Source organism: Leucoraja erinacea, chromosome 3 (genome assembly GCF_028641065.1).
Source record: "Leucoraja erinacea ecotype New England chromosome 3, Leri_hhj_1, whole genome shotgun sequence".
Classification (NCBI taxonomy): Eukaryota; Metazoa; Chordata; class Chondrichthyes; order Rajiformes; family Rajidae; genus Leucoraja; species Leucoraja erinaceus.
In genome coordinates this window covers 90,232,624-90,245,340 of record NC_073379.1, presented here as the reverse complement: position 1 = coordinate 90,245,340, position 12,717 = coordinate 90,232,624, and the positions used below count along the sequence as shown (strand labels likewise).

Genomic DNA, 12,717 nt, shown 5'->3' with positions numbered 1-12,717 from the left:
TCTTCCCTTCCCTCTCGTACCACCCCCTCCCCGGGCACTTTCCCTTGCAACCGCAAGAGATGCAACACTTGTCCCTTTAACTCCCCCCCCCGACTCCGTTCAAGGACCCAAGCAGTCGTACCAGGTGCAACAGAGGTTTACCTGCATCCTTCCAACCTCATCTATTGCGTCCGCTGCTCTAGATGTCAGCAGATCTATATCCGTGAGACCAAGCGGAGGTTGGGCGATCGTTTCGCCGAACACCTCCGCTCGGTCCGCAATAACCAAGCTGACCTCCCGGTGACTCAGCACTCCAACTTCCCCTCCCACTCCGTCTCCGACCTCTCTGTCCTGGGTCTCCTCATTGGCCACAGCGAGCAGCACCAGAAATTGGAGGAACAGCACCTCATATTCCGCTTGGGGAGTCTGCATCCTGGGGGCATGAACATCGATTTCGCCCAATTTTGTTAGTCCTTGCTGTCTCCTCCCCTTCCTCAGTCCCCCTGCTGTCTCCTCCCATCCCCCAGCATTCGGGCTCCTCCTCCTTTTTCCTTTCTTCTCCCCACCCCCCCACCCCCGATCAGTCTGAAGAAGGGTTTCGGCCCGAAACGTTGCCTATTTCCTTTGCTCCATAGACGCTGCTGCATCCGCTGAGTTTCTCCAGCTTTTTTGTGTACCTTCTCTCTCACAGAGTCTGTCACCTGTTTTGGGCAGAATATCTGGCATTTCTCAGCTTCCAGCCTGCCAGGTCTGAGTGACTGTACTGCCAGGCTTCAGTGACTGAGTTGCCTGGACTTAGTGATTGAGCTGCCAGCCCAAGAATCCATTCGGCCCACAATGTCCATACTAGCCCTCTGGAAACCAGTCCCTTCGGCCCACAACACCCATACTAGCGCAACAGAAAGCCCCTCCAACTGGCCAGCAATATAGGAATTGGTGGAGAGGTGGAATATTGCATTGGGTGACCAGCCCTCCCGTGTGAGGCTGGGACCCAACGGGTCCCACTTAGTCTAGTGATTGTGTATAAGTTGGAAATTTTGTTCTTTGTTTGAAATGTGTTGAATTTGACATCACTTTTATTGATTAGCTGATATGCTAAACACTGCAACCCTGTATATGTCGCGCACAAAATGATGTAATGTAAATAAAAATTGTTTTCCTTGTTTAAGAAGTTCAATTTAGAATTATTTGAAATTGTGGGGGTTGGTACAAAATACTGCTGACCCACAAATGTGTTGCTATGAGACATTCACATTTAAAAAATCCATGTCTCAAAAAAAGCAAGAAGGTGCCCATGTTATTTGACCAACTTATCAGATTAATTTAAATATGTAGGTATGTATGCATTAGTTTTGCTCCTAATTCCCTTTTCCAAATCATTAATATATATAGTAAACAGTTGTGGCCCCAACACCAAGCCTTGCGGCAAAAAAATCCAGAAGATTAGTCAAACATGATTTCCCTTTCATAAATCCATGTTGACTTGGACTGATCCTTTTAGTGCTATCCAAATGCCCCATTATTGCATCTTTAATAATTGACTCCAGCATCTTTCACACCACCAAAGTCGGGCTAACTGGTCTGTAATTCCCCGTTTTTTCTCACGCTCCTTTCTTGAAAAGTGGGATAGCATTAGCTATCCTCCAATCCACAGGAACTGATCGTAAATCTATTGATCGTTGGAAAATGATCATATGTATAAATATATATGTATGTGTATATATGCATGTATGTGATTTTATTTGATCCCAATAGCTGCCGTGAACCTCCATTTGTTGATTTAAGTCCATTGTCACGGTACGTGAAGCCAACATTTCTGAACCTGGGTTTTAGGATGGACAGTGACTTTAAATTAGATCGCCAAATATGCGCGGTGGTTAAGTCCAGCTTCTTTCACTTAAGGAAGCTGGCGAAGGTGAAGCCCATTCTTGAGCGGCAGCATTTTGAAACAGTAATCCACGCCTTTATTACATCTAGGCTGGATTACTGTAACGCGCTCTATTTTGGAGTTGCTCGTTCTTCACTGGCTCGTCTCCAGTTGGTTCAGAATGCTGCTGCTCGCCTTTTAACTGGGACTCGAAAGAGGGAGCACATATCGCCAATTCTGGCCTCCCTCCACTGGCTCCCGGTGCACTTTCGAGTTCATTTTAAGATACTGTTATTTGTTTTTAAATCTCTGAATGGGCTCGCCCCGCCTTACCTCTCTGAGCTGCTCCACCCATACGCTCCTGCCCGGTCCCTCAGGTCAGCTGGTCAGATGCTCCTGGAGGTACCGAGGTCTAATCTGAGGCTCAGAGGGGATAGAGCCTTCTCTGTTGCTGCTCCAGCGCTCTGGAACACCCTGCCGTTGCACATCGGGCAGGCCCCCTCACTGTCCATCTTCAAATCCAGTGTTAAAACACATTTGTACTCCCTAGCTTTTGACCATGCCTGAGACTTTGCTTCTGTTTTTATTGTTTTTAATGTTTCTTTATTTTACATGTCCTTTCCTACTATTTCTTTTGATTGTTATTATTGGTGTCTTAACTTTTTTCGTCAATGATTAGTGATGTACAGCACTTTGTTGCAACTATGATTATTTTTAAAGTGCTCTGTAAATAAAATTATTATTATTATTATATCAATCAATCAATCAATCAATCAACCTTTATTGTCATCTTGCAAGCAACAGTTGTACAGTGCAAAATGAAAAGACGTTTCCCAGTGAATAGCGGAGCATCGCACATGAAATTTAAAACATTTCACACATAATAACACTAAAAACAATCCAGTCCCTGATGGAACAGTATAAATAGTTAAAAGCAGGTAAAACACAATGTTAAAATACAATAAACCAATCATAAAAATGTCCGGGGCAGCTGATTTGAGTGGCCAGTGCCAGTTATTAAAGTGTCCGTGCCAGCCGCAGAATCAAGTGACTGTGAGTACAGAGTGACTGTTTAGCAGCCTCACAGCCTGTGGTAGGAAGCTGTTTAGCAGTCTTGTAGTCCGGGCTTTGATGCTTCGATATCTCTTGCCTGATGGCAGGAGATCCAGGTGTATATGGAGGGGGTGCAGTTTGTCCTTAGCAATTCTCTGAGCTTTTTTCAGACAGCGGCTCTGGAACAGTTCTTGTACTGTATATATGTATGCATATAAATGTATCCATATGTATGTGTATATATGTGTGTATAAATATATATATGCATATATTTATTATTATAATTATATATAATTGCCTTTATGGTTTATGTACATCATCTTACAAGACAAATAAATTAATAGTGATGATTTAAATCAAAGTTGCTTCTGATACATGAGAATAAACATTATCTCTAACTTGCCTCTCACACACAAACACACATTCATATAAATATATAAACGTTAAATTTAATTATGTGCAGTGTGTGTTAAAGCAATACAAGGGAAACTGCACAATACAATGCAAGGGAAACTACGCAAAGGAGGGGGCTGTTCCCGCTACAAGATACTCGAGGATCTTTGCTTTGGATCAAAGATTATAGAGGAGCTCTATTATCTTTGCTTTGGATTTCAGCGGGTGGCATTAAGAAATGGCGGTCGTACTACACGTCAGTCCATTGGATTTCGGAGAAGTGGTCTATCTTGCTCTGCTATAAGATCCAACAGAATTATGAACTAACAGAATTATGAATCTAACCCTATATCACACACAAAAAGTCCCCTGGCAATGTCAATTACCCTGCGAGCCGGGTCGGTTCCGGTTACTACAAAATCAACTCAAACACTGCTTGTGAACCATTTAAAAAGAAATGATTTAAAAAACATTAAAAAAGACAATTACCAGAGTCAACTTTTATTCTTGACAAGAAGTATGAACTGACAGATTTATGAATGTAACCCACAAACTGTTGCCCCGCAACATTGATTACACTGCGAGTCGGGTAGGCTCAGGTTACTAAAATGCCCAGGATCCCCTCCATAGCGTACTACACGTCAGCCCATTGCATTTATCAGGAGTGGCCCATCTTGCTCCGCTATAAGATCTTTGATAAGATCTTTGGTCTTCAGCAGGATCTCGGTGTCAGACTGAGGGCAAAGGGGGTGGAAGTGGAGGGCTGCTGGGACCGGCGGGACAGACAGACAGGCAGAGCCGCCCAGGCCCAGGGCTACCCCGGACAAGCTGGAGAAACTCAGCGGGTGCAGCAGCATCTATGGAGCGAAGGAGATAGGCAACGTTTCGGGCCGAAACCCTTCTTTCTTCAGACCATCCGACTCCATCCCGCCGCCGCGCGATCAGCTGGTCCCGGAATGCGCGTTGGAGGTTGCGCGTGACGTCAGCTGGCAATGGGAGGTTGCGCGTGACGTCAGCTGGCAATGGGAGGTTGCGTGTGACGTGAGGCGGCCGTTGGAGGTTGCGCGTGACGTCAGCTGGCAAGGGAAGGTTGCGCGTGAGGTGAGCGGCGGTTGGGGTGCGGCCGTTGGAGGAGGTTGCGCGTGACGAGGGCGGGTCCGGAGCAGAGCGAGCCCGAGCCCGGGCCCGGGTGCGAGGAGTTTGGCCACTGCTGCCGGGATGGCAGCCATCGTCAAAGAGACACAGAGGTGGGAGGTCAGCCACCATTGCAGCGGCTCCGCTGTTTGCACCAACCGCAAGTCTCCCTCACCTCTTTATTCAACAGCGGCGATTTGCATTGATACAGTCGGTTAGGTGGGCCGAGGCCGGCACCCGGGCAGAGCCAAAACAAAGTTTGCTATAACTCAGCGGGTCAGACAGCATCTGTGGGGACACTGTGTCCACCCCCACCCCCACATGCTTTCTGACCCGCGGAGTTACTACAACACTTTGTGTTTTGATGAAGATTTCAGCATTGCAGTTCCATGTATCTGCAGAGATGATGAAGATAATCAGAAAGTGCTGGAGTAACCCAGTGGGTCAGGCAGCATCTCTGGAGAAATTGGAGTATGTGATGTTTCCGGTCAGGACCTTCAGTGTCAATTACAGAGATTATTGTTTTAAGGTTATGTAAGTGAGAGGTAGAAACATAGAAAATAGGTGCAGGAGTAGGCCATTCGGCCCTTCGAGCCTGCACCGCCATTCAATATGATCATGGGTGATGGGTTCTGATAAATAATATGGAACTGGGAGGTCTGCTTGAGGTGCCACCACTTAGTTTAGTTTTAGTTTAGAGATACAGCGTGGCCTACTGAGTCTGCGCTGCCCACATTAACACGAGGGACAATTTATATTTGTACCAAGCCAATTAACCTACATACCTATACGCCTTTGGAGTGTGGAAGGAGCCCGAAGATCTTGGAGAAAACACACGCAAGTCACAGGGCGAAAGTACAAACTCCGTACAGACAGCACACGTAGTCGGGATTGAACCCGGATCTCCTGTGCCGCAAGTGCTGTAAGGCAGCAGCTCTGCTGGGGAATGTTGTGCTGAGATGTGGAGAAGTTGTAAGGCCTGAATTTAAGACTTGTTCTTTTTATGTTTTGGTTGAGGCAATAAGTTTATAAAACTCTACCCATTGGACTAAATACAATAAAATACAATAATACTTTATTAGTCAAGTATGTTTTGCAACATAAATGAGGAATTTCATTTGCCAAGTCAGACCTACAAATAAAAACAACATACAAAATTCATTTTAACATAAACATCCACCACAGTGACTCCTGCACATTCCTCACTGTGATGGAAGGCACAAAAATGTTAAATCTCTTCCCATCTTTGTTCTCCCGCAGTCGGGGGCCTCAAGTCTTCCATTGACAGGACGATCTTACTACCATAGCCGGCGGTCGGGCTCTCCGCGTCGGGGCGATCAAGCTTATTGGGGGGATCTCAGCGTCGTGGCGATCAAGTTTATTGGGGGGATCTCAGCTCCCTGAGCCAAGTGATCTGATCCCGGGTTGGGGCTTGTCGAACTTTCTGCATCGTTGGAGCTCCCGACATCTACAGTCTACCCGAGACTGCGAGCTCTCGATGGTAAAGTCAACAGGCCGCGGTTGGAACGATCCCAGGCAAAGGATCAGCTCCGATGGTAAGTCCACACCATCGGTGGGGCTCAAAGTCAGTCCCGAGCGAGACCTTCAGCTCCATAATGTTATGCCGCAGAGTGACCGGAGATACGACCCGGAAAATAATGGCATCCCTGGCAGGGTAAGAGATTGAAAAAAAAATTCCCCCGACCCTCCCCCCACATAAAACAAACCAGAGAACATGAACACACTTTTAAAACACTAAAAATAACAAAAGAAGATGAAAAAACAGACAGACTGTTGGTGAGGATGCTAATTGTGCGGTGCCCCTGGTGGTCACCTCACCAGAGAGTCATTAGTATTGAATTGTTATATGTACTGACACCAGAACATTGAAATTCTTACTTGCAGCAGGACTGCAGTTAACACACAATATGCAATAAACCTTCCTTTCAACGGATCCTTTTACAACAGATTTTGGTTATAGTGGACAGACCTGCCGACGCCACCACTGCCTAGCAAGGTGCACCACTGAGTCCTTCATCCGCCGCATGGTCTGTTTGACACGGCTGTTGTTGCGACTTACATTGTAGCCCCTGGTGACAACACTCGCTTCTGGTTGCTGCCACAGATTCAGATTCAGATTCAATTTGACAGGAAGAGCTCAGAGATTGTGGGGCTCCCTCCCCTCTCAGCAGCAGCTTCCTGTTGGCCGTTGCTTTGTCCACTCCCTGCTCCACCGCTGCCTCTTCCTCTTCCTCCAGTCGCACTGTCAATTTGGCCTCCGCCCCTCCACAGCTGCCATCTCCTCTTCTCCCTCCCAGTCGGTGACAGAATCTACTTTGGAAGATGTCGGTGACTCCGGGGAAGAGGATGCAGCGGAGTGGGCAAAGCGACGAAAGACAGAAGTGAAGGAGGTGCCAGTGGGGGAAGGGAGTGGACAAAACAACAGCTGACAGGTGAGAGGGGCGGAACCCCAATGGTGAACGAGCGCTTCATGTCATTGACAATGGCCTGAAGAAAGAGCTGCTGGCCAGGTGCTACAACATGAGCCACAACAACAGCCGCTTCAACTGGACCGCGCTGGTGCAGACCAGCTCGGCACCAAGTTTTAAGGTGAAACGGTACGAGGTGCTGGAGTAACTCAACAAACTATCACTGAAGAAGGGTTCCAATGTCACCTATCCATGTTCTCCAGAGATGCTGCCTGAACTGCTGAGTTACTTGGATAGATCTGTTTGATGGTGGGAAAGTCATGGACCAGGCAGTGTACACCACTCTGTAGTCTTCACTCATGGGTGTTTGAGTTTCCGAACCAGGCCATTATGTAACCAGTCAGTATGGTCTCTACCATACACATGTGGAAGTTCGATGAGGTACTCGTCAACATATCTAATCTTGATCATCTAAGGACATAAAGGCATTGATGAGCCTTCATTCTGATTGTAGTGATGAACTGGGCCCAGGATAGGTTTTCATAGATATTCACCGCCAGGAACCTGAAGCTGTTTACGTTCCAGGGGGATTAGTGGTAAGGGTCAAAATAAGTGTCAGAAGTGGTTAGGTAGTGTTGATGTACATGTGGAAACAGATCAAGTCTGAGCCAACATAGTGCGAAGAAGGAATCTGAAAATGTCTCCAAAAGACTATACATTTATATGGGTTGCCTGATATTCAAGTTTTGGATGTTAAAAGCAATCAAGGGGTGTTGAGTTGCTGCACAGAAGTGCCGCTGAAATGAAAGATCTTATTGAGCGACAGACCTGAGGTTGGCGTTGGGGGTTGGGGGGGTTTGGTCGTTGAATGGCGTAATCTGCTTCAATTTCTTATGTTCTTTATGACTGTATAAGGCTATTGAGGATGAGGTTAAGATCATGTACTATGATAATTATTGTGACTTGACTGGTGTAGTCGCCAAGTAATAGGGAAAGGTTATAATGAGAATTTGTAAAAATGTTGGCCACCAATGGTATGTTGATGTAAATTGGTTTATTCATGTGAGCAATTGTTGCAAAGGAATTGACATAAATTAATTGCGTTAAATGAATTTATGGGATAAAAACATGTCATTTATTGTGTGTTAGAAAGAGACCTTCGCAGTTTCTTAATGATATAATAAAATTTGGTGTGCTAAACATTTTGCTGAATCTCTGGTTTTGCATACGTTTTATCAGTATATCTAAATGTTAACTTTGAAGTGCAATTTTGTATACATTTAATAAATTAAATCAAATTTCTTAAGAATTGGCAACCAACTGTTTAAAAATACATTCTTTTTACATAAATGTCAAAAACGAGATCATTGATTGATCCAGCATGACAGCAGGAGAGGCCGAGTGGGCCAGCGCACAACTGTGGTGTTTCAGACTCATTAGCCCAGGGGTCGGCAGCCTACGGCCCCGGCCGTAAACCGAAATTACCCAGGCGGATTTTTTTTCCCCGTAATCATCCGGCCAGCCGAGCTCTGAGCTCTGGCTGTACTGCTTCCTGCGCAAAGTCGCCGGCACAGTCGCGCACCTTCTGTGAACACATTTAAGAAAGAACTGCAGATGCTGGAAAAATTGAAGGTAGACAAAAATGCTGGAGAAACTCAGCGGGTGGGACTGCATGAGGCTGCCTCACCCGCTAAGTTTCTCCAGCATTTTTGTCCACCTTCATTGAACACGTGATTTGATGACTGCCATCCGGGGCGGAATAGGGGCGGGATCCATGTGTACACGTGATAGACGTGGCCCGCCATCCGCACAAAAACATGCGCCCTGGCCCTTATGCAGAACAAGGTTGCCGACCCCTGCATTAGCCAGACTCTGCACTAGGCGAGTCCTGTCATTGTGGCAGAGACTGGACAAAGCCAGGGTGAAAGGGCGAGGGTTTTACTGATGGGGGAATAAATTTGGGGTGTAGCCATCAAATTCATCGCACACTGTCCTGGGCTTTACTGACAGAGAGGGTTCTCTTGGTGTGAGGTGGTTCTGATCACCAGTCAGCCATGTGTGTTTTCCCCCTCTGGGCTACCTAATCACCTCTTCTCCCTTCAGTGTGGCCCTCAAGTAAGCCTGAGTATTATTGATTGTTCCAGTACAAGAGGATTATATTCTTTACTGTCTATGTCTAAAGAAATTAGCTTTCATTGTATGGCCCCTTTCCCCCATCTCCCCAAAAAATCAAAAGCACTGTCCATGGACTTTGTTTCATGGTTTATCAAAAGTTGGAATGTTCAGGAATGCACAGTATTCCTTAAACACAGAACTAAAAATTTCCTCTAAATTTTATACTCAATCATGCTGTATTAACACTTTAGAAAACAAAACTATTATAATTTACTCACCTGACTTATTTTCTCTTTAAACAGCATAAAGCAAGCTGTGTTGTTGATTAATGGACTTGATACTACAAAATTCCCACGATTACTCTCTCGTATTCTTCAGAAGCTTCACTTGAAGGTACATGCTGTAAACCATAGGAGTTATTTTGTGTTCTATGAAATAACAGGTTATTTACTGAAGTTGTACATAGTTTTATTGCAGTCAAGTATGGCGTTTGATGTGTTGACATTTTTAAAATCTACAAATGGCATAATGAATGTTTATAACAAGTCCTGGTTTATTAATGCATCACAGTTGAATAAGCAAGTTCGATGTTCCGACTGTGCATGCCCAGGTCACAGGTCACTTGCGATAAACATTCTCAGCAGCGGTGCTGCTGCATGAATACAGACCTGCGTTTCATCCGTAGTCAGGATCGAACCGGGTCTCCGGCGCTGCAAGCGCTGTTGAATTGTTACTGGACCGTCCCCGTCCCCTCCCGAGTGTCCCATCCCTGTCCGGGGGCGGCTGGAGATGCCCGGGGTGACCCTGGACTGATGGGACACTGGCCCGGAACAGTGGTGGCCCAGGCTTACAGCCAGCACGGAGAAGAAGCGTTAACTCCACTGCTTCAGGCTGGTGTTCCGTCAGTCCAGACAGGCAGGGTTGAGCTGGAGTTAGAGCTTCTTCTCCATGCTGGCTGAAAGCCTGGGCAACCACTGCTCCAGGCCGGTCCAGAACAGGGATGGGACACTCAGGAGGGGACCTGGGTTCGATCCTGACTATGGATGAAATGCAGGTCTATATTCATGCAGCAGCGCATTTTTCGGAATACTGAACTCGCTTATAGGCAGTAGAGCCATGTCTCTGCCTTTGCCAGAGACCTGTGTTCAATTTTGACCTTGGGTACTAGCTGTGTGTAGTTTTCCTGGGACCATGGGTGTTTCCTCTGGGTGCTCTGGTTTACTCCCATATCGCAAAGGCATGTAGGTTCTGAGATTAATTGGCCACAGTAAATTGCCATGATTGTATAGGTGAATGGGGAGTGTTGACGAGAATGTGGAGCGAAAAACAGGATTAATGTAGAATTCACATAAAGGGTGGATAATAGTTGGCATGGATTCAATGGGCCAAAGTGGCCTGTCTCTGCGCGATTCCCCAGTGATGATAATTTGCTGTTTTTTGGGACAGAATTATCATTACCACTGTGGTTTCATGGATTTAAAAACAGAGAAACATTCTCTTATTAAAAAATTGGTTGATCCATACTTGTACCTGTGTGCAGAAAATGCACACTTATATTTCTGTCCAATTGTCTTCAAATAATGCAATTATGCAACCAAAATATGGGAAAAAATATTCCGCCTTGTGGAAAGAATTAATATTTAAGACCAACGATCATTTATCAGAACAAAATCATGCAAGAAAGTAAGAGCAGGAATAGACCATCCAATCCCTCAAGCTTGCCATGCCGTTCGATGGCTGATCTACTTCAGGCTTCAACTCCCCAGCTTTGCTATTTCCCCAATGCTCTCAATTCCCTGATCTTTTAAAAAAATATATATATGTACCTCTACTTTAAAAATTTCTCATGATCTAACCTGTGCGACCGTCTGCGTTAGAGAATTAGGGATTCACAGCTCTCTGCAAGAAGAAATTACTGTGCACTTTGGCGTTCGATGACCAGTTTCTTATCTTGTAACCATTTGACATTTGCCCATGACTGAAACAACTCAACTTTCCTGTTCTGTCCCCTGCGAGCTTTTATTTCAATAATATAAGCATCTTCTGCTAAATCAAAGAATACAGACTCAACCTGTTCAGCCTCTCTTGATTGGATGATCCCTGTATCTCAGAGATAGACCTGGTAAATCTCCCTTGGTTTGTCTCCAGTGCAGTGTCTCTTCTCATTGGTAAGGGACACAAAACTGTGCATGGTATCACAGATGTGGCCTAACCAACACCCTTTAAAATTGTAACACAGCTCCTGTATTTCCAAACTCAAATCAAGAATGTTTAACTGTCAAATGTACTGACAACAGCACAATGAAATTCTTACTGCAGGTTAACAGGCCCATTAATGCAATAACACAAATACATATATATAACCAATAATAAAATAAATTAATAACAGTAATACTGGGTAACATAAAAATGCAAAACCAAAGTCCACAGTGCAACCAAAGAGACAATCCATAGACTATCATTGTTGGTCAGGTAGTGGTTAGCGTTGTGCTATGTTCAAGGGTCTGATAGCTGCAAGGAATAATCTGTTCTTGAAACTGGTGATCATGGCTTTCATGCTTCTGTATTCCTCAAGGTGAAGGGGAAAAGATTTAATAGAAATCTGAGGGGTAACTTTTTGCACACAAAAGGTGATGGGTATATGGAACAAGCTGCCAGAGGAGGTTGTTGAGGCTAGAACTGTCCCAACATTTAAGAAACAGTTAGACAGGTACATGGATAGGACAAGTTTGGAGGGATATGGACCAAACACTGGCAGGGGGGACTAGTGTAGCTGGGTCATTTTAGCCGGTGTGGGCAAGTTGGGCCGAAGGGCCTGTTTCCACACTGTATCACTCTATGACTCTTCCCAATGCTGAAAGTGAAATGAGAGCATGACCTTGGTTGTGTGTGTCTCTGATATTGCCATTTTTTAGACAGCACCTCCTGTAGATCTGTTCGTTGGTGGGGTGGTCAATTCTGAGATATATTAGGCAATGTCTACACTCTCTGTAGCCTCCTTCATTCTTGGGCATTCGAAATTGCCGAACCAATCAGTATGCTCTCTATTGTACACCTGTAGAAGTTTAATAATTTGTCAACATACCGCATTTCCTAAATCTTCTGGATAGGGAGCATTTGGATGGTGTTGGTGGGAACACCCTCCTCTGCAAATTTACAAACTCCAGCCTCTTTGCAATAAAAGTCATTATTCCATTTGCCTGGTTAAATGGTTAAACATTTGTTGCACGTGCCTACATTTCTTTTGTGAACCATGCACAAAATAGGGTAAATACCTCTTCATTTCACTGGTCTCTATTCATTTAGGTATTCTGCCTTTGCAGCCATCACTGAAGTGCAAGACTTCACACTTTCCCACATTAAATTCCATTTGCCAAACTTTCGACCCGACATTCAATCACATTGCAGAATTGTAGTATCCTCGTCCGAACATGCCCTTCTACCTATTTTTGGGTTTACATTTCAGTGTCTCATTTTAGTTTGGATTGGAAAAGTTAACTTTTTAAATGTAACTTTGTCATGTTGTAGCTATCACTCAGAAATTAACATTTTCCTCATTTTATAATAATGCTTGCAATTATCTTCATGTTGACTAAAGCTTTTCTTGTACTGTGCTAATCAAATACCATTTTAGGATGAACATTCATTTAACGAAGAAGAGAGAGAAAAACTCCAAGCAGCACTTTCTCTGGAAAAATATGAACTTCGCTTGGTGCTGGAAACTGTATCTTTTATCTTGGAACAGGT

The 12,717-nt window shown here is 44.9% G+C and overlaps 1 protein-coding gene across 2 annotated transcripts in view; it reads left to right on the top strand.

Annotated features, from left to right (window-relative positions):
• The first annotated feature begins 4,383 nt into the window (after positions 1 to 4,383).
• The window catches only part of commd10 (COMM domain containing 10), a 100,407-nt gene continuing 92,073 nt past the window's right edge, over positions 4,384 to 12,717 (top strand). Inside the window, exons 1-4 of one of the 2 annotated variants that reach the window (XM_055633160.1) lie at positions 4,409 to 4,539; positions 5,687 to 6,101; positions 9,273 to 9,363; positions 12,605 to 12,715. In XM_055633160.1, coding sequence (XP_055489135.1) covers positions 5,980 to 6,101; positions 9,273 to 9,363; positions 12,605 to 12,715 — 324 coding nt within the window. In that variant the 5' untranslated portion in view covers positions 4,409 to 4,539; positions 5,687 to 5,979. Of the gene's footprint in view, positions 4,540 to 5,686; positions 6,102 to 9,272; positions 9,364 to 12,604; positions 12,716 to 12,717 lie in introns of both variants that reach the window. The other variant, XM_055633162.1, reaches the window with a different exon arrangement.